The 24,153-nt window shown below is 37.2% G+C and overlaps 1 protein-coding gene across 1 annotated transcript in view; it reads left to right on the top strand.

The window, feature by feature from the left end:
• The window catches only part of APOB (apolipoprotein B), a 37,972-nt gene extending 19,612 nt beyond the window's left edge, over positions 1-18,360 (top strand). The window contains exons 22-29 of the mRNA XM_056343523.1: positions 232-407; positions 543-730; positions 992-1,137; positions 3,478-3,854; positions 4,758-12,338; positions 13,216-13,330; positions 14,181-14,364; positions 15,473-18,360. Of these exons, the coding sequence (XP_056199498.1) occupies positions 232-407; positions 543-730; positions 992-1,137; positions 3,478-3,854; positions 4,758-12,338; positions 13,216-13,330; positions 14,181-14,364; positions 15,473-17,155 (10,450 nt within the window). The 3' untranslated portion in view covers positions 17,156-18,360. The remainder of the gene's footprint in view (positions 1-231; positions 408-542; positions 731-991; positions 1,138-3,477; positions 3,855-4,757; positions 12,339-13,215; positions 13,331-14,180; positions 14,365-15,472) is intronic.
• Positions 18,361-24,153: the final 5,793 nt, after the last annotated feature.

Below are 24,153 nucleotides of genomic sequence, written 5' to 3'. Positions count from 1 at the left end.
GTAACATTGTAATAATTTATCATAAATTTCCCATAATAACTAGCAGAAGCTGAAAACTTTGATTGAATTGGAACAGAGTTTACAAGTTTGATCAGTCAATTTTTTTATAACCCATATTACGCCTTTACTATGGATTTAAATGCTGGAATTGCTCCTGAAACGTAAGTGAGAAGATAGAGTAAAATGCTTTATATTTATATAAAAAGAAAAATTTATGTTTTGCTTTCACAGTTATGCTGGAATGGAAGAGGCAATGTTAAGAGGCACAATTTCTATTCCTCACCTGAAAACTGAACTTAGAACTGAAGCCCTGGTTAATTATTCACCAACCAAAGGATATCTTCAGATAAGCTCAGCTGCAACAACTCATGGAAACTCCATTTCAGAAAGAGTTCTTCTCAGATATGGTAGGGGAAAAAATATGATCCATGTTGTACAACCTATAAATTTAAACATCTTGTTACATTAGTTTATAGTATATCCTTAAATATGATAGGGATATTACTAAACTTACCCTTTTCTTTTAAATTAATGATTTTCAGATTCTGAGAAAGTTGAACTTGAGTGGAATTCAGGTGCCAGTGCTGCTGTGAAAAAAATGTCTTCTGGCTTCCCAGTTGACTTTTCAGACTACCCAAAAGCTTTAGAGAAGCATGCCAACGAACTGCTGGATCGGAAAGTGGCTCATACAGATATGACACTGCGGCATATTGTGTCACAATTTATCGTGGTATGTTTCAACCTACAGTAGATGTTACAGCTTGACCACATAGCCCTGGCGAATTCATGCCTCCCTCATGGAAGCCAGAATGATAACTACTTGTAAAAGCACTCATCAGACTGAATAAGATGTGTATTTCCAACTTTGATCAAACTAGTCACTTCATCAGATGCCTAGGGCTTAGTATATGCATAGTTGAAATAGCTCTCAGATAACTTCCTGGGAAGTCCTAAACTTATTCACTTTGAAAACCTCGTCTCCTCATTGCAGGCAACCAACACCTGGCTGCAAAAGGCATCAAAAGATGTACCCTATGCCCAGACTCTGCAAGACAAACTAAGTGGACTGCAGGAACTGAACATTCAGAAAATTAACCTGCCTGTAATTACCATTCCAGAAGAATTTTTCCTGAAAAGGTAGGGAGAGAAATTAGGATAGTCACACAGGAAATGGAAAATAAATATTTATTCATATTTTTGTGTTATTTTATTTTACATCATTTTATAAATAGCATGGAATTGCTGTAAACATTAGCATAAAATTGGAATCATAACAATTTTAAGATCATTGAGATGAAATTATGTGGAGGAAATGATGCATGTCTTTAATACAGATTTGACTTTACAGCAGTCGCTCCTGCAGTATATTAATATATCCTGAAGTATTGTGTTTTATAGTAATGAGAACTGAAAAAAACCACAGTGTTCAACAATCTTTACTCTAAGCCACAGAACTAGTGAAGCCAAGTTTCCCATCAGTTTGTGTCCTGCATTCCTACAGACCCTTTGTCTTTGGCCATAAACCTAATATCTCTACTTTTTCCTGTGCAGTCCTATTGGACAGTTCTTCTTCCCATTCCCCTACACATACTGGTTGAACTCCACCAGTATAGTACCCTGATCTCTTCCCATGTCTGACTCCATCTGTCACTTGCTCAAAGGCAACACATGCCATGGTTGTGCACATATGGACTGGATGCTTGCACTAGTTCAGGCCATCTCCTCCACTTAATAGAGAGTTTCACAGAACTTTCATCAATCTAATTGCCCCTGAGGCTTTTGCCCTTCTGTCACATTGGATAGAAATCATTCAATATGCTAAAAATTTCTAAGAAGTAGGGTTTGACAAACAAAAAGAGAGACTGGAAGGCAGTATGTCTCTTCTGTTTCTAGGAAATTAGACTGTAAGTCAGCCAGAGTGGATCTAGACTTTAAAATGCTCATGCACATGCCACAATTTGCTCTCATTACATTATGTTCCTAGCACATACTGTTCTTGCCATTCAGTGTTAATATCACATTGTTTCTCTGCCTCTGCATAAGAATACAAGGAACAGCATTGATTGGTAGTATCTTCAGAATACACCCACAGCTACTACTGTGATAAATAGAAACATGTCTGTATGGTTTTCCCATGAGCTAGGGAAATATTGATGACTGTAAATGTAAAGGACAACAGAAGTTAGTGTAAAATTGGATTACAAAACCAGATGGAAAACAGTCTTGTATTTTATCTCTTGGCACTGTTTTTCCATGTACTATCTTTCACTGTGGTAAAATGAAACTGTATGTTAATGACATATATCTTTTGTTGCTTCCATTGTGTTCCTAAGCTACATATAAGAAGGAAAAACCTGGTTTTTCTCCTGGATTCTTATCAGCAGTGCACATTATAATAATAATAATAGGAATTTCTACTGCTCTGTGATGTTGCTTTTTTAACCACTTGGTGTAAAGGAACAAATTTCAAAAATGTTTCCTTAATTTTCATTTTAGAGTAGCTCTAAGTGTAAAAAAGAAGATTTTGTAATATAAAAGACCAGTTAGGCAAACAAGAAAAGTATCTTTGCCAGCTTATTGTTCATGCACAAATTAAGGCCGTTTCCTCCTGTTTTGCCTTTTTGTTATTACACTTTTTCCCCACAAGCTTTTCAGCTGATGATCCATTTTTTCCAGTCCTAACTCCTGGTCAAATGGTTAGATTTTTATTTGTTTTTTATTCAGAACAAATAAATGCTGAATATTTGGATGAAACTTTTGACATGCTTATCATTAGAAAGATAAATTCTTTGTAATTTATTTTCTTACAACTTCTAATACTAATAGGATGTTTTGTGCATTTCTGTAAGAATACATCACTTTTTTAAGGACATAATCACCTTTTTCTGGTACTCAGCATGCCACATTGCAGAAGTGTGGCAGTGTTTTTGGAGGATATTTTTGCCTATGTATCAGCTATTTCCATTCATATTCCTTCATTTTGAGGATCATTTTCATGCCAATACATCTCTTTATTAATGTTCATAAAGCCCATTTGGATTCTCAGAGCAGAAAATCAAATACAAGATTCATAACTTTTCTATGTTTAGCCCCTTGAATGACACTCTTCACCTGTGAGCTAAAGTTAGTTAAGCTCTGAACAAATCGTGAACCTTTGTATTCTAATGCAAGGTCTTACAGAAATAATGTGTTTCTGGGCTACTTGACCTATGATTCTCCCTGATTATGGAATAAAAGGAAAAAACATTGACAGAATTCACTGATATCAAAAGTGCTTTCAATAAATTCTGATAGATAAGTGCTTAAAAAATGTTGATAATAATACACGATCATTAGATTTCTGTCTAAACCTAAAGTGAGGACATTGATATAGGCATGTAAGTAAGCTCAGTACCATGGGAGTAGTAGGAATCATAGAAATTTCTGTATATGTTTTGTGGACTTAGAGTTTCTAATAGAATAACTTTTATTTTCTAGTGAAGGCCGGATCAGATACAACCTAAATAAAAACAGTTTTCTAATTAATATCCCGTTGCCATTTGGTGGAAGATCATCCCATGACATAAGGGTGCCACAGACTGTTAAAACACCTCCTCTGGTAATGGAGTCAATGGGAATAAGTGTGCCATCTCAGGAGTACAGAATTCCAACATTTACTGTTCCAGAATCCTATCCTCTTCGTGTGCCTCTACTTGGCACTTTAGAGGTCTCTGCTAATGTGTACAGCAACTACTACAACTGGACAGCAGCGTACACTTTGGCTAATAGCACCACAGAGAAAGCATCCAGCATAAGAACTACTTATACCACAAATGCTGATTCAGTTTTTGAGCTACTTTCCTACAGTGTGAAAGGTAAGAATGTGTGCTAATACTGCAACATTGGCAAAACTATTTTAATGTCTTTATTTTCCATGTGTCAGGTACAGCACATTCATTTTCCTGCCGCTTATTTAAAGAAAGGTGTTGTATAATCTCAAATAACTTTCTCTTTGTTTTTAAAGATATTATGTGAGTCTGTATATTCAGGCACTAAAGGTTAAGTCAGTTTAATTCAATAAAGACTTTTAAGGTCCATATTTTCCTAGATATTTCCTTCTGAAGAAAAAGTCCTTCAAAACTGAAGGCATGATTCTACAGTTGAGTATCTGACAAGTGTTTTCAAAATCAGGTCTACGGGTGTATGTGTAGGTATGCCCACAGTTTATTTCTCGCTCTGTTTTTATATATATATTTAAATATATAATGACTACATAGCAGTTATTCTGGACTCAGACTGGATAGGTCTTAAGATTGGTATTTTTAAATTAGTGCCTTTAAAATTGCGGCATGAGTTCTCAAATTACAAAAGGACGAGCTAACTTTAGTCTTTTCTAAACTCCCCACCATAAATGAAGCATGATAAAGAAGATATAAAAACCCAGCAATATTAGATATGGGTTATTCTTGAAAGCATATCTTCTTAATTTAAGTTTAAATAATGACATAACTTCCTGTAGTTTCACAGATTCATATTTAGTAATGTAGAGATTTAATTTATTCATACCTTAAGACTTTAGCTCGAAATATCCAAATAACAATTTTTACAGAAATATTCAAGATTAACCAAAACATTTTTACCTTTATAAGCAAAATGGTATAATAAAAGTAATTACAATTCAAGCAGTAATATAAAAGCTTAGTGATATCAGACAAAGCCTTAACAACAAAAACATATACATCACATCATTATCTTTTGTTTCCTTTTTCCTGCTTCAGGTTCTGGAGAAGCATCATATAATAGAAATGGATTCACCTGCACATATGAAAATCACCTGAAGCACAGACTCTTAACATCAGTTTTCAAGTTGGCCAGGACAAAGAGTTATGAACTTGGTCCAGTTGCAAACTACACCATGTCACTTAGGGCATCCAGTACTCTGGGTCCTCAGCTTTCATTTTCTGGTGATATTGTTTCTGAAAAGACAAATAATGTGAATATCAATAACATCAAGATGGAAGGGCAGCTGGAAGTGGCTTCTATCTTTGCAAGAGGCATTTACACTCTGTCAAGCTCATACAATGAAAAGAGACGGGTTTTAGAAGGAAAATCAAATGTGAAGTTGGATTCTTCTTACCTTCAGGCTACCAATCAGATATCTGGCAGATATAGTGATGATTTATTTTCCATTACTTCAGTTTCTGATGTACAAGGTGGACTATTAAAGAACACAGCTTCACTGAAATATGAAAACAGCCAGTTGAAAATGACATCTGAAACAAATGGGAGGTATCGACATATTGTAGGTGTCAATAAGCTTGAATTAATTTTGTCAAAGAAGATGGCAGCGCTTCGATCTGAGTACCAAGCCACTTACAAGCAAACCCAGTATTACGCCTTGTTTGCAGGTTCTCTCAGTTCTCAGGATCTTGTTTTCAACACTGATATCTCTGTGACCGATCAAAGGAATCGAGCTGCACATAAATCATCACTCAGTGTAAATCAGTATGGTCTAGCCAGCAGCGCAACCACAAATGTGCAGTTTAGCCCACTGACAATGCAGAGCGAAATGAATGCCAAACTTGATACTGCTGGAGGCTCCATGTCCCTGTCTTCTTCTGGGCGCTATGGTAAAAACAATGCAAAATTCAATCTGGGTGGAAGGGTGAGCCTAACGGAAATAACGCTGGGAAGTGAATATCAGAGTACAGTTCTGGGTATAGACAGCAAACACGTTTTAAATTTCAGAGTTAATAGAGAAGGACTGAAGTTTTCAAATAATTTGCAAGGATCATTCAAAGAGATTAAGTTGGAATACACAAACGACTTGAATATTCCTGGATTATCCTTAACATTTGCTACAAAGTTAGACAACAGCTTCAGCTTTGACAAGTTCCACAAGCATGTTTTTGACCTACAACTGCAGCCTACCTCACTTACAGCTAAACTGAGCAATAATATTAAATACACTAAAACAGAAGTTTCCAACAAAGCCGAATTGATTCTCAAGCCTCTGAAGCTGAACTTGGGTGGCAATGTCAGAGGAGCCTATGGAGCAGATGAAATAAGGCATACCTACACATTTACATATGCTGATCTAGCTGCAAACTTTAAAACAGATACAGTAGCAAATGTTCAAGGTGCAGCACTGAGTCACAGAGTAGATCTGAATGTGGCAGGACTTGCTTCCTCAGTTACTATGAACACAAACTGTGATTCCAAATCTCTCCGTTTCAGCAATGCTGTGCGTTCCACTGTGGCCCCCTTTGCTGTCACTGCTGACATACATACCAGTGGTAACGGGAAGCTGATTGCTATGGGTGAACATACAGGAGACCTTTACAGCAAATTCCTATTTAAAGCAGAACCTCTTGCTTTCACATTCTCCCATGATTACAGAGGATCTACCAGTCATAGCTTGAAGTCTAGAGGAAGGTACACTACCCTACTTGATAACAAAGTTCATATGCTTTTTACTCCATCAGAGCAGTCAAGTGCCTGGAAAATGAAAAGTCAGCTAAACAATAATGTATATTCACAAGATCTCAGTGCTTACAATGATGAAGAAAAGACCGGTGTTGAACTTAGTGGAAGAGCTTTAGCAGATCTCTCTGTAATGGATACATCAGTCGTGCTACCATTCACATCTGAAGAAGTTAATTTTATTGATGTATTGGGCCTCAGAGACAGTGTGTCAGAGCCCCAGGAATTCAGCATCTCTGGCTTTGTGAAGTATGACAAAAATGAAGATATGCATGTTATTAACCTACCATTCTTGGAACATTTGCCAGTTTACTTTGAACAAGTCAGAGGCACCATACTGTCCACACTACAGGCCATACAAACTTATCTGAAGAACATTAACATAGAACAACATATGAGAAAATACAAAGCAACTTTGGATAAACTCTCACAGCACATCAATGATTACATGGACAAATTAGATATGAAGGGCAGAGTTAGCAGCATGAAAAATAATTTGGTTGCTTTTACAAAGGAATACAAAATAACATCTGATGATATCCAAATTATGCTGGGAAAAGCCGTGGACAGTCTTCAAGGAATACTGTCTCAGCTGCACGACTATCTGATACAAATTGAGCAATACATCAAAGATCATTCTGAGCAGTTTGACATTAAAGCCCTTATTGCACAGTTTCTTGACCAAGTAGTTGAAACAATGACAGCTCTAGATAGCAAATATAACATAAGAATGACTGTAGTTGACATTATTCAAAAATTGCAATTTTTTTTTCACCAGTATTATCCTACCAAAATTGGAAGCAGCACTTTGGCTTGGATTAAAAATGTAGATGATGAGTATAGGATTACAGCTAGGATAGAGGAAAACCTAGAACAATTCAAGATTCAGATTCAGAATATTGATGTCAGACACATTGCAGAAAACTTGAAACAGCAGATTAAAATGTTTGATGCTAAAGAAGTTTTAGAAAAATTGAAGCATTCATTACCAATTGAAAAAATTAATGAAGTTCTTGAACAAATCAAAGACTTTATTCTAAATTGGATGGACGAATATGAAGTGTCTGAGAAGATTAATGCTTTCCAAGGTCATATGCACAAACTGATTATAAAATATGAAATTGATAAGCAGGTATATTTTTTAATGGACAGAATGATAGAACTGCTTAACCAGTACAGAATAAAAGAAACTGTCCAGAAACTGACCATCTACTTGAAAAATATTGATATAAAGTCATGCTTTGATAAAGTTGTTGCTTTTATTGATGATGCTGTCAAGAAAGTGCAAACCTTTGATTATGAGATGATGATAAAGGAAGTCAACAAGTTCCTTGACATGATTATTAAAAAGCTCAAGTCTTTTGACTATAACCAGTTTGTTGATGACACAAATAACAAAATCCGAGAAGTGACCCAGAAAATAAATGAAGAACTCAGAAATCTAGAACTTCCACAGAAAGCAGAAGCACTGAAACAGTATATGAAAGATTTTAGAGCTGTCATTTCCAAATACATGGAACAACTGAAGGACACCAAGCTTGCTGCAATAATTAACTGGTTCAAGGAGCTTATAAACTCAACAACATTTGCTAATCTGAAAGCTAAGTTAAATGAACACCTGGAAGACCTGCGAGAGAGGATTTCTGAAATGGATATTTCCCAGGAATTCCAGTGGTATCTTCAGAAGATAAGCCAATTCTACAATTCTGTTGTCCTATACATTTCTGAGCAGTGGAACAAAGTTTTCAAGAAAATCATTGCTTTGGCTGAAGAGTATGATCTAAAAAAATGGGTTGAAAATTTAAATCAGGTTGTTGAAACAGGATTTAAAGTCCCTGAAATCAGAACTGTTATAGTCACTATACCTGCCTTTGAGGTTAGTCTCCGAAGTCTTCGGGAAGCAACATTTCAAACACCAGAGTTCATTGTTCCACTGACTGATCTGCATATTCCCTCCTATGAGATAAATATTAATAGACTAAAGGACATGAAAATCCCAATGAAATTTACTACCCCAGAATTTACAGTTCTAAATACCTTTAAAGTTCCTTCCTATACAATTGACTTGAATGAGATTAAACTTCAAATTGTGGGAACAATAGACAAGATCATGTCTGGTGAATTTCAGCTGCCAGCCATTGATTTGTATTTTAAAGATCTGAAGATGAGAGATATACCTTTTTCCGACATTTCTTTCCCAGAAATCCAAATGCCTCAGTTTCAAATACCAGAATTATTGGTTCCAAAGCTAAATCTAAATGAGTTCCAGATTCCTAGCATGAAGATACCAGAGTTCCAGCTTCCACGAATCCCACATACTGTGACTGTCCCTACATTTGGGAAATTGTCTGGTGCTTTCAAATTCACCTCTCCATTCTTTATACTGTCTACGCAAGCTGAGGTTCATAATACTACAACATCTGAAAACAGTCCAGAATTTGTGACCTCCCTTTCAGCTCAAACAACATCCAAATTAGACTTCCTAGTTTTTAGTGTTATTGCAGATTCACGTCTCTCAGCCCCTGAGATGAAACAGCTGAACCTTAAAAATTCCATGAAGGTAAACCACAGGTTCCTTAAAGTTGACCACACCCATGAAGTGGTATTTTTAGGGACTTCGGTAGAAGGTGAAGCTGAAACTAGAGCAAACTTATATACAACAAAAAATTCAATAGAACTACAGAATAATTTAATGGTCAAGCTGCAAAGAAAAATTTGGATGCAGAGTGGAACAGCATATTCCCACAGACTGAATATTCCACAAACCGGTTTCTCTAGCCAGGCTGATCTGGTCAATAATATGACAACAGAGGTAGAAGCAGGACACATATCATTTACTTCCACTGGCAAAGGAAACTGGAAATGGGCTTCTCCTAATTTCTCTGATGAAGGCACTCAGGATTCACATGCTACTTTCAGGGTTGAGGGCCCCATTATTACATTTTCTGCCAACAACAGAATAAATGATAAGTACCTGAAAGTCAACCAAGCCATGAGATATGAATGTGGTCTCCTAAATTATGCAAAACTTCAGATTCAGTCTGAAATTGAGTCACACCGTGTTGGACGTAGTGTTCTGAATGTAAAAGGCACAGGACAGCTTGGAGGAATGAAAGCAGAATTAACAGGCTCTCACAATGCTCGGCTCAATGGACGGATTACTGGAACTGTAAATAATGAGGTTTCCTTCTTGGCACAGCTTTTTGAGATTCGTCTATTAACAAACAATGATGGAAATGTGAAAATCAGCTTCCCGATGAAATTGACTGGCAAAATTGACTTCCTGAATAACTATGGTTTTGCACTCAGTTCCTCTGTTCAGCAGGTCAGCTGGCAAGCTACTGGCAGGTTCAATCAGTACAGATATTCCCATAATATGTCTGCTGGCAACAATCACGACAGAATTGAAGCTCATGTTGCAATGGATGGAGATGCCAACCTGGACTTCCTAAATATTCCTCTAACCATTCCTCAGCTTCAGGTTCCCTACACTGGAATCAAAACTCCTCAGCTCAAAGATTATTCACTGTGGGAACAGGTAGGTCTGAAGGATTTATTGAAGACAACAAGACAATCCTTTGATTTAAATTTGAATGCTCAGTATGAGAAAAACAAAGACATACATGTAATCCCACTTCCTTTAGCAACAGTGCATGAAGCACTTAATAAATACATCACTTTCTTCAACAAGCATTTTGAGAGAGGAAGAAACACCGCTTTAGATTTTCTCACAAAGTCATATAATGAAGCCAAAACAAAATTTGACAAATACAAAATACAGACATCACTGAACAAACTACCACGGACCTTCAAGATTCCAGGATACACCATTCCAATTTTGAATATTGAGGTTTCTCCTTTTACTGCTGAGATGCCAGCCTTCGGTTACATGCTACCAAAAGAAATAAGCACAACGGGATTCACAGTCCCATTTGTTGGCTTTTCAGTGCCATCTTACACACTAGTCTTGCCTTCTCTGGAGCTTCCAGTCCTTCATGTCCCACAGGACCTACGTACTCTAAAGCTTCCTAAATTCAGAATCAACAACCCATCAAACCACATCTTAATTCCTGCCATGGGAAACATTACTTATGACTTCTCATTTAAATCCAGTGTGATCACTTTAACTGCAAATGCTGGGCTGTTCAATCAGTCAGATATTGCTGGGCAACTCAGCATCTCTTCCTCTTCTGTCATTGATGCACTGCAATTTAAGCTGGATGGTTCAACAAGTTTGACAAGAAAAAGGGGGTTGAAGCTAGCCACAGCATTGTCCCTGAGTAATAACAAATATCTAGGAGGAAATCATGACAGCACTATTAGTCTCACAAAAAGGAACATGGAAGCTTCAGTGGTAACAAATGCAGAAATCAGAACACCAGTTTTAAAAATGAATTTCAGCCAAGAACTTTCTGGAAACACTAAGTCTAAGCCCACTCTTTCCTCAGGGCTAAAATTGACGTATGATTTTAATACTCCTAAATATGGCACCAGTGCTAAGGGAGGAATTGCTCACAAACTTGTGTTAGAGAGCCTTACGTCTTACATATCAGTGGAAACTTCTACAAATGGGGATATTGATGGAGTATTTTACACTGGAAATGCATTTTCTGGAAGTCTAGACCATGAGGCAAACACCTATCTGAATGCTAATGGAGCCCGGTCATCTCTCAAGCTTGAAGCCCACTCCAAAGTAGATGGATTCTGGAACAGTGAAATGAAAGAAATACTTGCAGTTGAAGCATCTGCCCGTCGTGTTTATGCAGTGTGGGAGCACAATGGGAAGAACTATGCACAATATACACCTCTTTTGACAACAACAGGGGCTCAGAGATGCAAAGCAACCTTAGAGCTGGCTCCTTGGATTATATCAGCAGATCTTCAGATTCAAGCCACTCAGCCAAATCCCTTCCTGGACACAGCCTCAGTTAATCAAGTTGTCATAGTGAAAATCAGTACTGCAAGCCAGAAAGTTGGCTGGAAGGGTGAAGGACAAATTCAGTCGTTATCTCTCAGTCATGATATGCAGTTATCAAATGAAAAATCAAAGGCAAAGTTTGATATTTCTGGATCTTTAGAAGGATACATGGACTTCCTCAAAAACATGAAGTGTCCCATTGCTGAGAAAAGCTTATGGGATATCTTGAAGTTGGACATCACTACCAGTGCTGACAGAAAACAGTACTTAAATGGTTCAGCATCCCTTGTCTATACAAAGAGTGATGATGGCTACTTTTTCCCCATACCTATGAATAAGCTGACTGATGGCTTCACTTTCAGAATTCCTGAGTTACACCTAAAGACTCCAAGCCCTATTCTCAGCACTCCAGAGTTCAGAGTTCCTTTCACCACTCTCCAGGTCCCAGCATATACCATTGACTTGCATAACATAAAAATTCCACAGACACTAAACACAATGCCATTTGATGTCAATCTACCCACACTGCCAAAACTAAGATTCCCCAAAGTGAATGTGGGAGCCAATTATATTACATTAGAAGAATATAAAATACCATATTTCGAGGTGACAATACCTGAATACCAAATAACTGTGTCTCAATTCACACTTCCAAAGACTATTTCTCTTGGCAGTTTCCATGTAGATCTGGATGAAGTAGCTAATAAGATTGCAGATTTTGATCTACCTACAATTACAATTCCTGAACAGAAAATTGAGATCCCCTCTCTCAAAATATCCTTGCCTGCTGGAATTTACATCCCATCATTTGGTGCCTTGACTGGATCTTTCAAAGTTGCTTCCCCTTTGTACAATGTCACGTGGAGAACAGACTTAACAAACAAAAAAGACTCTTTTGAACAGTCCATTGACTCTACCTGCAGCTCAACATTGCAGTTCCTGGAATATGACTTGAATGGTAAGACATTAAAATTCTATATGCCACAATTTAGGGGAAATACTGTGTAACTGGGTTTTTTTCAGATTTTTTTTCCGCCAGTATTTTACATATGAACATGTTGCCATCTATTTAGCATTGACAATAGATTATACTTCTTTTATCATCAGAAGTATTTTTTCATAAATTGTTATCAAAGTCTCAGTCAGTCACCCTGAAGGCTCATGACTAGATATGTATAACTATTGTCATACTGTGGAAAAAAATGGAAAAGATCTCTTTTCTGTGTAGCAGCTGCTTGCTTTAAATTGTGGACAACATAAAATTCCCCCATTACTTCAGATAGTACATGTTAAGGAGAAGGCAGGCTGACTTTTTATCTATTTCAATTCAGACAAAGAAATGCCTATCTTTTTCCTTAGGAAGTAAGCATATTTGATTGAAAAAAATATTTCAACTCTGAAAACTCTAGAGTCCCATATAGCATAGAGTTCTAGGCTTTATCATGATACTAAATATACTAAATACTAAATAATATACTAAATACATAATACTAAATAATAAAAATATACATGAGAATAAAATTCTAAACTCTCAACAAATTAGAATCCCCATTTATGATCTGCATGAATGCATTATGTTATATCCATGTTGCTATAAATATAGAAAAAAACCTGAATTTTAAAATATTCTGGTTGAACAAATAATTTCATGGGGTTTTTTATTTGGGGCGCTATGGGCATTCAGTTTCTTGATGCATAAGTTTCCATACTACTGAAACGCCCATGAACTGTCTGTCTAACATACAACTGGATGTCTTAACGTACAACTGGATATGTATTTTGTATTGTTTGCTGGTAAATTCTGGAAATACACACAACTGAAATCTCTTTCACAGTCGTTTCAAACTACAAATACGAAGAAGGCATGTTTGTTATGAAGACAACTGGCAGCTTTTCACATCGTGACATGAGCGCAAACTACAAGGAAGATCTTACTATTTCAGGAATTAGGTAAAGATTTGCTTTAATAATATAATTTATAATAGACAAAATTGCCAATGATGATTGTTGCTTTGAACTCTAATATGCCAGAGTGCTTTGCTGTAATTAATGAGAATGTATGTAGCTACCCTGTCATTGTCAGCTGTGCCTTTTACCCTCTCAAGATATCCGGAAAGCTGTTTCTTCTCAGCATTTCTAGAATATCTTTTCTCAGCTGACCCATTTCAGAAACGTGCTGAGATACAAACACAGTATTTTATAATCAGAGCAGTTCTGGATCTGATCATCAACCTTGTTTTGGTTTTTTTGCATTGGATCCCTCTGTCACCACAAGCCATTAAAGAGTATTTTTTATTCAAAAGTACCGGTACTAGGGATTACAGAGCTGGCCTTCTAGCTGCCTGTTTTGATCTGTGAGTGTTGTGTTGGTATATCCAAAGGACAGTGTCTGTGAAGGCAAGTACAAATGTAGATAAAAAATACTGCCCATAATTGTGTTGATGGAAAAAATTTCAGTCAGCTTGCAGAAGTCTGTAGAAAGCTGACAGTGGTACAGCTGCAGGTTATGTTTTACTGCCCCATTTTAATGAAAATTCTCAACATAGCTCAATATAGTTTTATCTAAAACATTAAAATTTGAGTGATGTGAAGTTTTGAATGTGTTAGGCTAAATCCTAAGAAATGTGGATAGTAAACCCCTACATTTTCTTATGATTACAAAGGCATTATTTACATACATACATACATACATATATATATATATATATATAAAAATAACAGGTGGTATTGGATTTAGACATACTCTATTGGCTTGTGCTTTGTACATTCCTTCATAGCTATGTATTCACTGTTGTTGTAGTGACATGGCCAACACTGCATCACTAGACATCATCAGCCCAGCTTTTACAGACATTCATTTGCGTTATGAAGAGACTGACAGTGGCTCATCTGGCTCAGTATCTTCACCTTCTGCTGGGACCTTGGGCTATCTCATTGAATTGGACACTGATGTTCCCATGGCGAAAGTTTACTACCGAACTCGGGTAAGTCTGATATGAGCAATTAAAAGGAAAAAGGTTGAGTGTGGTCAAAGGAAAAGTTCCCTTTTAAAGTTTGTGTGTATATATTTTGAGACATAAATTAACCACCCTTTGTCCAAAGAAAAAATAAATTCTCAGTAATTAAAGTTTTTGTTTCCTACACTGGACTTCCTAATACTAAAGAAGCATCTGCATGGATAGGCTGTTTCAGCTCCTCCACACAGTTAATTTTGCCTTCTCCTATGATCAAGAAAACACACCCACTGAAAGTGAAAAAAGTGTAAAGCCATTTTTTCATAAGACACCCATCAGGTTTAATGTATACCCATCAGGCTACTTATAGTTACTACAGAAGTGGCCATTGTAGGAATCAGGCCACTGAAAGAGGTCAGACCATCTGTAGATTGTCTTTTTAATCCATTATATCATAATACTTTATAAGAATTAAAAACTTTATTATATTTGCTAACCAAACATGCTATTATTATTGGCATACTACAACAATTTCAAAGTTAAAATGTTATCTTCCAAAATTATATACTAATTTAGGAATCACAAGCAACTCATAATTCACTATCTACTACTGAAAAGTGGAAAATTTATTTATGTAAATAGATTCTCATTCAAGGATCTTTACTCTGAGGAACTCTCTAAGTTGTCTCATTGATTTAAATTATTACAAAATGAAATCATTTAATCTTTTCATATGAAGAAAATGCTTTTTGAATTCACTTTATATGATTCCAAGAATGAGCAGAAGGCTTATTTTCCCAAGTAGTTCACATGTCTTATGAGACATGGCAGGCATTTAATACGAAGGAAAGAAAAATATTATTTGCAGTCAAATTTAAAAAAAAAAGACCACACTAAGTTATGTTCTGGTCTTGCTAATTTGAAGAGGCACAAAATAGATTGGTATAGTACAATTCCTTCCAAAACAACCTCTCAGGATGAGAACAAGCACAAGGTAGACAAAAAATATTAGTGTATTTGTCCTAATATATAATAAAATTAAAGATGCAAAATGAGAATGTTGAAATACACTCATAAACAATGTAGAATTTGTTTTATATACAAGTTACCTTTTTCTTATCCTGTTCTATATTTTCAGTCTGCTCCTCAGAAGGACATTGACATATTAAAAATTGAAACATCCTTCAAGAAACCTGACATGATTCAAATTAAATTCAACTGGAAGGAGGATGCTGCCAAAGACTTGCTGTTGGGTCTAAAAGAAAAAGTACCTAAAATGACCAATGCAATCTATAGGTATGTTAATCAGTATCATAAGGAGCATATGGGACTGGAAATGAGTGCTGCCACCTTAAAGATGAAAAATATCATGCAGACTAATGCTGACAAAGCATACACGTTTGCTGTAAACCAAATAGATCAAATAGATGCTCAGTTTCGCACAGCTGCCAATGAGGCCTCTGGCAAATATCAGGTGATGAAAGTCAAAGCTAAACAGCTATATCAAAAAGCAGCAGATCAAGCTGAGCAGTTTGACTATCAAAGAATAAAATCAAAGCTTTTGGATGCTACAATTGACATAATAGAAGAGTATCACAAGAGGATAAAACACCAAATTGACTCAGCCATTGAATTCCTGAAGACCACAAAATTCCAGGTCCCTGGGCTGTCTGAAAAGTACACTGGTGAAGAAATATACCTCATGACTACAGAGAAGGCAGCAAAAATTACTGATTTATACCTTTCTAAACTTCAGGAGTACTTTGATGCCTTGATTGCAGCTATCAATGAACTGGAAGTCAGAGTTCCTGCTTCTGAAACAATTCTTAGAGGTCGTAATGTACTTGATCAAATTAAAGAAATGTTGAAACATTTGCAGGAAAAAATCAGGCAGACATTTGCTACTCTCCAGGAAGCTGACTTTGCAGGAAGGCTTAAGCAACTGAAACAAGTAGTGCAACAAGTTTTTCAGAAGGTAGAAGAAATGGTTAGAAACTTGCAATCCAAAAATTTCGAAGACCTCAAAGTCCAAACACAACAGCTGTACAAAGATGCAATAGCTTCAGACTATGCACAGAAACTGAGATCCTTGGCAGAAGATATTAAAAAATTCATTACTCAGTTTAAAGATTTTAGCCAGAAGACATTCAAGGACCTTTCAGAAAAGCTACGGCAGCTGCTCCTCTATGTAAAGGCACTGAGGGAGGAATATTTTGATCCAACTGCACTTGGATGGTCAGTGAAATACTATGAGGTGGAAGACAAGCTACTAGGATGGCTGAAGAATCTAATAGACACACTAGTGGACTGGCACAACAAGTATGTTGGAGATCTTGCTGACTCACTTACACACCTGACAGACCAAGTAAATGAACTGGTGGAAAACTACAGCCAGGAATATTATGACCTTATAACTGATATTGAAGGAAAAGGAAAACAGAAGATCATGGAGCTCTCTGCTGCTGCTCAGGAAAAAATCCAGTATTGGTCTGCAGCAGCTAAGAAGAAAATCAATGAACATAACAAGCAAGTCAAAGAAAAACTCCAGGAGATCTATGGGCAGCTTAGTCATTCCCAAGAAAAGTTAATCAGCGAGGCCAAAAAGTTAATTGATCTAACTATAGAAAAATACTCTGCATTCCTGCAATACATCTCAGAACTTCTTTATCGGTTTGAGCAAGTAACAGCTGAAAGCATAAAACCATATATAGCTGTTCGTCAAGGAGAGCTTAGAATAGATGTGCCCAAACCATCTGACTGGCAGTCCATTTACCAAAGGCCCCAAAAAACAGAGATGCCCTCAGAAAAAAAGTGGAACTAACACGTATACTGATTCAGCAAGGCATTGAGCAAGGCTCCAGGAAATAGGAAGAAATGCAAAGATTCATTGATGAACAACTTGCCACTGAACAACTGAGTCTTCAGCAGGTTATAGAAAATATACAGCAGCACATGAAGACCTAAATGGACATGCAGAAGAGAAGAAATAAGTTTGCACCACAGTGTATTTAAAAATAGCAGCAATCAACATGCTGGAGCTCCAGGAAGATACTGTTTGAATTTGTAAATGAAAACTGAATAATCTACACTAGGTTATTTTAATAAGCTTAATAAGCCAATAAATGAGTTCTTTATTACATTTTTGTGTCATTCATTACAGCTACTTTTACTTGGACCTTAGGGCTTAATCCAACAATTGTCAAGGTCAATGGGAAGTCTTTGCTTTGATTTCACTGTATGTTGGATCAAGCCAATAAAGTGCAATACATACTGTAAATAGTCACAAAAGCTATGGAATACACAGAATAAACAGGTTTTAATATAAAGGTCACATTCATAAGCCAGTTGAAGAACGACTTGGAAAACACAGCTATTTCCCAGCATAGAAATACCTTCATAGATAAGTTTGGGAGAAAAAGAAGAGGAAAAGAGCTTGTACAAAAACATGAAGAAAAAAATTAATGAATTCTGGAAATAACATCAAAGAGTGAAAAAGAACATAGAAATATAAACATATGTAGAAATCTGACTCCTGGAAAACTGCAGATAATAATATCAACGTTCTGTTAAGAAAAATAAATTTATGCATGTATCAGTTTTCAGAAGACTGTCAAGAATTTTAGATGGGTTTTCTTTCTACTGGCTAATTTATGATTCAGAAATACAGGGTTTTCTTACCTGTTTCCCCATGATATTTCTGGTTTCACATCAAATTGTCTAACTGCTACTTATCATGAGTAAACTGTCGAAGTTTCACTGACATCACTGTATATGATGGGAGTCAAAACATTTTCCCCTCAGTTTCCTAGGCCTTGTTTAAATGAATTCTCGATTTATAGATGAATTTAAATAATGTTGAAGAATTCACTCACAAGATAGAACTACTTTTGAGTGGAAAATATGTGGACCTGTTATGGTTTATTTTCAGCTGTTGGTATACCATATGGATAGTCCTTGGGAAAGGCATGCTCAGGCTGAAATAATGTTGCCTCTTTGAGAATAAACTCTTTAACAAACAACACTAGACATTTTGTGTACATGTCTGTTTTGATACAATCAGTTCATTCCGTCATATGGTTGTTGCTTGTTCACTAATGGAAAAAACGAGTCTGCTTTTATCCCTTGGTATGACCGGTTACGTACATACATGAAGCAATGGAGCACTGGCTTACAAACGGCCAAATAAGTTTTGTAGCAGTAGATACATATTTACAGCACAGAGCAGCACCACACAAAGATGCTAGCTCAGGTCCTGGCAACAGGAGAGCCTGGTGCCTGTGTTGAGTTTATGCAGCAATAACATTCCCACCTCCACAGCTGGTCCACACCAATCTAGCCAGATCTCAGAGTGAGCTGGGCTAAAGAACTTTGATATTGCTGTTGCCTGATAATGTTATTATCCAAGTGAGTCTGCCAGTAATTATTTTTATCAGATGAGCTACCTTAAGCCCAAAATCAGAATCTGACAAGCACGGTAGTATACATACACCTATCTAGCTGTCAGCCGAGTGGGCATGTCTTAGAAAGTAAGGTAAATCCATTTTCTCTTTAGAGCTTTCAGCTATCGCAAATATAGCAATAATTCTCAGATAACAAGTTGGAGTAGTTCTCTGTGAACTGTAAAACAAGGCATTTTCATTCTGAATAGAACTAAACTACGTATGTCACCCTGGTTGGGAGAACCAAAGATATAAAAATCCCTGTTTGTACATCCTACTGAGCATCCCAGTAAACAAAGGCGTTGGCTGCAGAGCCCTTTTACCTTCATTCACAAGGAAACTGAAGCCTATGGTTCATCTGATCTTTATTTGATGTTACATTGCACAACTCATTTCCCTGAATTTCACAAATGTTTAAGCACAACCAGATTTCTCAGACACTGTCTGATTCTTGTTTCCCTTCATCATGACAAACAGCCCTGTGAAACAAAGGACAATAGAAGAAATTATAAAAGTTATGGGAGAAGAGAGATTTAAAGTTCTGGTTTTGTTTGTTTTCCCCCTCATGGCTATTTATTTCTATCCATCTTCCATAGTTCTTGGGAGGGTTATAAATTCTAAAAAAGGATTTACGTATAAGGAATGGGTTAACTGAATAATAAATATGCCAAATAGCATAAATACTGGCAAGACTGCAAGAGTGAAGCTTCCCAAGAGCAAACAATAGTTTGCACACTAAACTGGTTAGAGGTTAGAGGAGATTTCCAAGTCTCATAGCAGCATTGCCGCCAATTGGATTAAAGCTCTCAATCCTGTAATCGATGTGACAGCCATCTTGCAGTCATCCCACAGTTGGTTTTGGGAGGGCCTGGAAGCAGAACATTGCTTTCAAAAATGAGGTCTTGCTGGAACTTAGCTGCTGTTAAATCCCCACACCAGAGAGGTCATCTCAAGCACCCTTCTGAAACTCTGGCAATGTTTTGACACAGGAAAGGGCTGTATATGTTTGCATGTCTGCCTAGCTACATCCCACAAGCATGTACAACCAGGTGTAACTTTAATTTCCATGACTTTTCCTGATGTTTGTTTGCTGGGGTTTTTTTCTTTCAGGTTCTAGCAAATTTTAGCCTTATTTTCCATGTGATATGTCACAGAAATGTAGACGAAACCACAATTATTCAGATTATTTTGCAAGTCACTTATGAAATGTTTGCAATATAATAATTTGAAATATTATTAGTTCCATTTTGGTCTCTTTTTCAGTCTAGTTTATATAATAAGAAATACTATATTTCATTAAACTAAATTTTGTGGGAGATAACAGGGAATCAGCAACTATCTGGGGCTCAGTGGTGCTGTTTCTTTTCTTTTTTCTTTTCCTATAGTCTTCATCATCTGAGTTCTCATAAATGCCAGAGGGGCTTTTCTTTATAATTTACAGCAAGTATCAGACATAGAGCAGAACTGGTTGTAAAAGTTTAATTAAGTGAAACATTTTAACAAGAAATTCAGAGAACAATATGCCCTGCTCTAACTAAGTGATTGTAGAAATAACATTGACAAGAAACGTGTGTGTTCCTAAATGAAAAACTTTTGCAGACACAGGACAGCAAAACCGTTCCAGAATTCTAGATTATGCAACTAACTAGAGCTGATCTTTTTATTAAGTGATTTCAAAATGCATGTATAATTTGCTGCCTATACAGAGATTCTACACATGCATCCACATCCACACACACCATACAGTACGTCATCCACCTCTGGCTCTAAATTATGCTATTGATACTTTTAGAGCAACTGTCATTATGGCCTACTGATACCTTACAAAGTTTATTTAGAAACATTTAGTTGTTCTCTAAGTGACACCAAATTTTGTACTACTCTTCTGCTGGCAGATTTATTGCTCATGTGGGAAACGAGGATTTCTTAAAGGCCATACGGACGTACAGAATTGCTTCTATTCCATTTCTACACAGCCAGATCCTGGCCCAAATGTAATTGATGGCAAAATGTCTATTGGCCTCAGCAGGAGTAGGCTTTGGCCAGTTAGGTGCATAACTTGAGAAGTACTTTGGGATCCAGTAGGACAAAGGCTATATTATTATCTATAAAAATCTACACAAAAATATCATTGAAAAACCACGCGGACAGGAAAATTAATCACTAATAAATTCAAGACAGGCCAGAATGAAGGTTGCCTGTGCAACACTAACCAGAGCCTCTTTATATACTTTTCTACCCAGTTTTACCTAGTATCACAGAGAAAGTCTGCCAGGGACAATTGTCCTGGGTTCTGGTCCCATGCCTTAAACATGGAAATAACCATATATCTCTCATCACCCTTTCCCTCATTTAATTAACCATCCAAGGGATTAAGGGAAACTGGGAACATGTAGAACAAAAGCATTATGTTGGAGGTTTGCAAGACACGAGTGGGCAAAGTCTGGAGCAACCCAGTCTGAGCTGAAGGTTGCCCCTCCTTTGAGCAGGAGGTTGTACTAGAGATCTCCTTTCTTCCAACCTGAGTTACTGTGTGGTTCTCTGTGACTAACTGATATGGCTTTAGGTTACCATACTTAACATCATACTTACCTTTTGGTAAATACTTTATGAGCAATTTGCTTCATCATCATTCTAATATATCATTGTACAAAGACAAAGTTTTATGCTATCGCTGTGTGTAAATGCATTATTATTCTGATTGAAACCATGAGGTGTAGGGCCCAATACCAAACTCAGATACAACCACTAGTCTGAATACTTTCTGTCACTAACCTACTACTGTTCTGGCAGCATCAAACACGACACATGCACACCAGTATATTTCCGATAAAAACTTTATAACAACCATTGAAGAGTACAATTAAAAGACTACCAGTTTTGAATGCTTTTGAACTGGTATGATGGTGACATATTTCAACAGCATGAAATTGAAATAATGTGGTCAAGGCAAACTACATCACTTCCATCCATCTTTTACCCCCGTTTCAAGCAACCTGATAACCAGTCATGGCTGAACAAAAGGGAAGTAGGTGTCAGGGCAAGTTTGCCAGGAGGCTTGAACTTCTATCTTTAGATTGATAGTAAGATATTATCACAGCTCTCCCAACCACGTTTCTGTTCCAACTGTCTTCTCTCCAGGAAATAGCTTCATCCTTAACAATACATAAAACATACAAAACTCCCCGCAAACTGCATTGTTCCCAGGGTATTACATGCCAGTTATCGGATGATATTCTTTTGTGAAATAACATGAGTTCCTTTGACCCTCAGTGCCTGTGATAATTTGTATCCATCTGGACCATCTTCTGCAAAAATCTTCCTTAATTTCTCTTTAGTATTTCTAGGTTCCAGGCCTACCAGAATTTCTGAGTCCAGGGGATTTCAAACCTGCTTTAACCTGTTGTGTTGGAAACCTTTTCTTTCACCTACTTTTGCACAAGAAGCAACACCTCACTGCTTCTCTTACTGATGAGGATGTCTCTGCAGTGGGGATGGACCAAGGCCTACCCTTGCCTTTACCTTCCTTAAAGTATTTTTCTCTGTGAGCTTGCTGTGTGTTTGGATATGTAATTATGTTCACAACCATCCAGTCAGTCCTATATGCTGCATAGGTGCCTATGTGAGCATAAGTTTGCAAAATCAAGTGGGTAGTATAGGTAACAATGTAGGATAGATTCTTCATGGCTAATGCTGTCATTCCCCACAACCTTATCTTGTACTCTTTATCTGGTCCATACTCACTTCGCAAGCATCCTAAATTCCCCTGAAGCATTCCAGTTATTGAAATCTCCTCAGCCAGCTCTGCATCTATTCTGTGTTATTCATGACAACTTGGGCAGAAGTACCCCTCTGCTTTACCAAACAACAGATGTTTTCCCAGCGCGTGAGAACTGATGACAAAAGCATGATTCTTACCATTCATATTCTAAAACGTGATTTTGGTAGCTGTTAGAATAAACAGCAACATTAGATCTCCTCAGAATGGCTGAGGAAGCATCATCTGTTAGTCTGGGCATTGGCAGAGTGATAAGATCAAGCACATTGAGCGGCAGTATCACCACCAGCTTACAGAAGTAAAAAAGGTTATACCAGATGCTTACACCACGCTTCTGTTGTGAGGAATTTGCCAGGTGTTTGCTGTAAGCAGAGACCCACCACAAGTTATAACCTCATCTTGATTTCCCAGCAAATGATTTCAAAAGGACATGTTAGAAACAATATTGAATTTATGGATAAATCTACACTGCCTTTGGGACTGAAGGAACAAGTTCTGGTCTCTGAACAAGTGATATGAACTAGCTCAAACATTATATAGCCTGTAGGAAACAGGACTTGGAACAACTCTCTATTCAGTGTCCAAGTTTCCTCAAAGAGGCAGCCAAAAGCCATATACAGCATAGATGTCTGGGGGACGTGAGACTTGAAGACCTGAAGAAGCAAGGAGTGAACCAAATGGACAGCAGAGAGAGCGTACAGAATCAAAATGCTCACTACACTTACCCTACAAATGGCATGGTTAGATACTTAAAGGAAGTCACTGGGGTGAACAAAGAGCATCTTAATCAAGGAGATGCATGAGGAAAAGTAACAGACCTGCAGCTCTCTGAGTGCTGCCTGCCACTTCTATAATTACGTTGTGGAAGTTATACTGAAAGAGGCTGGGGACTCCTGGGTTTCCGGGCAAACTGGTTATTCTTACAGAGGTAATACTCTGCTCTGCTCTTTGGCTTTGGCTAAGGATGGAAAGCAAATAGCTTCCATAACATACTTTTCTTTCCCCACACATTTCCCCTGCTAGCACTGCCTCTGCCACAGTTCAGATGTATTCCAATATTGTTGCCGAGCAGAGGAAAAAAGTGAAGGTACACCTACTCGTTATTTTGCAGTAGTACATTTTCTGATAGTTACTATGATTACAGGACATTGTTTCTGAAAAGCTTGATAGTGTTTTCATTCAGAACTGGTTTCTGTAGAAAATGTTTTATGGATGCCCTGAAAACACTGGTAATTATAGCTCTATCAGTAGGTTTCATGTATTAAAGGCTTTTGAGTTGGAACCCCCCAAAATCACTCCACCTACTAATATACTGTTTTGTCACCAGTCTCTTAAACATCCCCACACAGTACCCACCACTGACTCTGAAATGCCATTTGCTTCTTTCCCTTCTAAAGCCTGTAATATTCTTAAGTTTTAAATCAGGGTCTAACCTGAGAGGCAGTTAAGATCCCAAGCCAGTAGCAAGATGCTACTAGACTCCTATGCTAAGGCAATTGGATCAAGCTTCTGCATTTAGCCAGAAAACTCCCATTTCCCAGATACATGCTCGCTCCCTCACACTTCACACTCCCCTTGAGTCTGCATCACATTATGCTGCAA

Source organism: Falco biarmicus, chromosome 6 (assembly GCF_023638135.1).
Source record: "Falco biarmicus isolate bFalBia1 chromosome 6, bFalBia1.pri, whole genome shotgun sequence".
NCBI classification, from domain to species: domain Eukaryota; kingdom Metazoa; phylum Chordata; class Aves; order Falconiformes; family Falconidae; genus Falco; species Falco biarmicus.
This window is presented reverse-complemented; position numbering and strand designations above follow the sequence as displayed.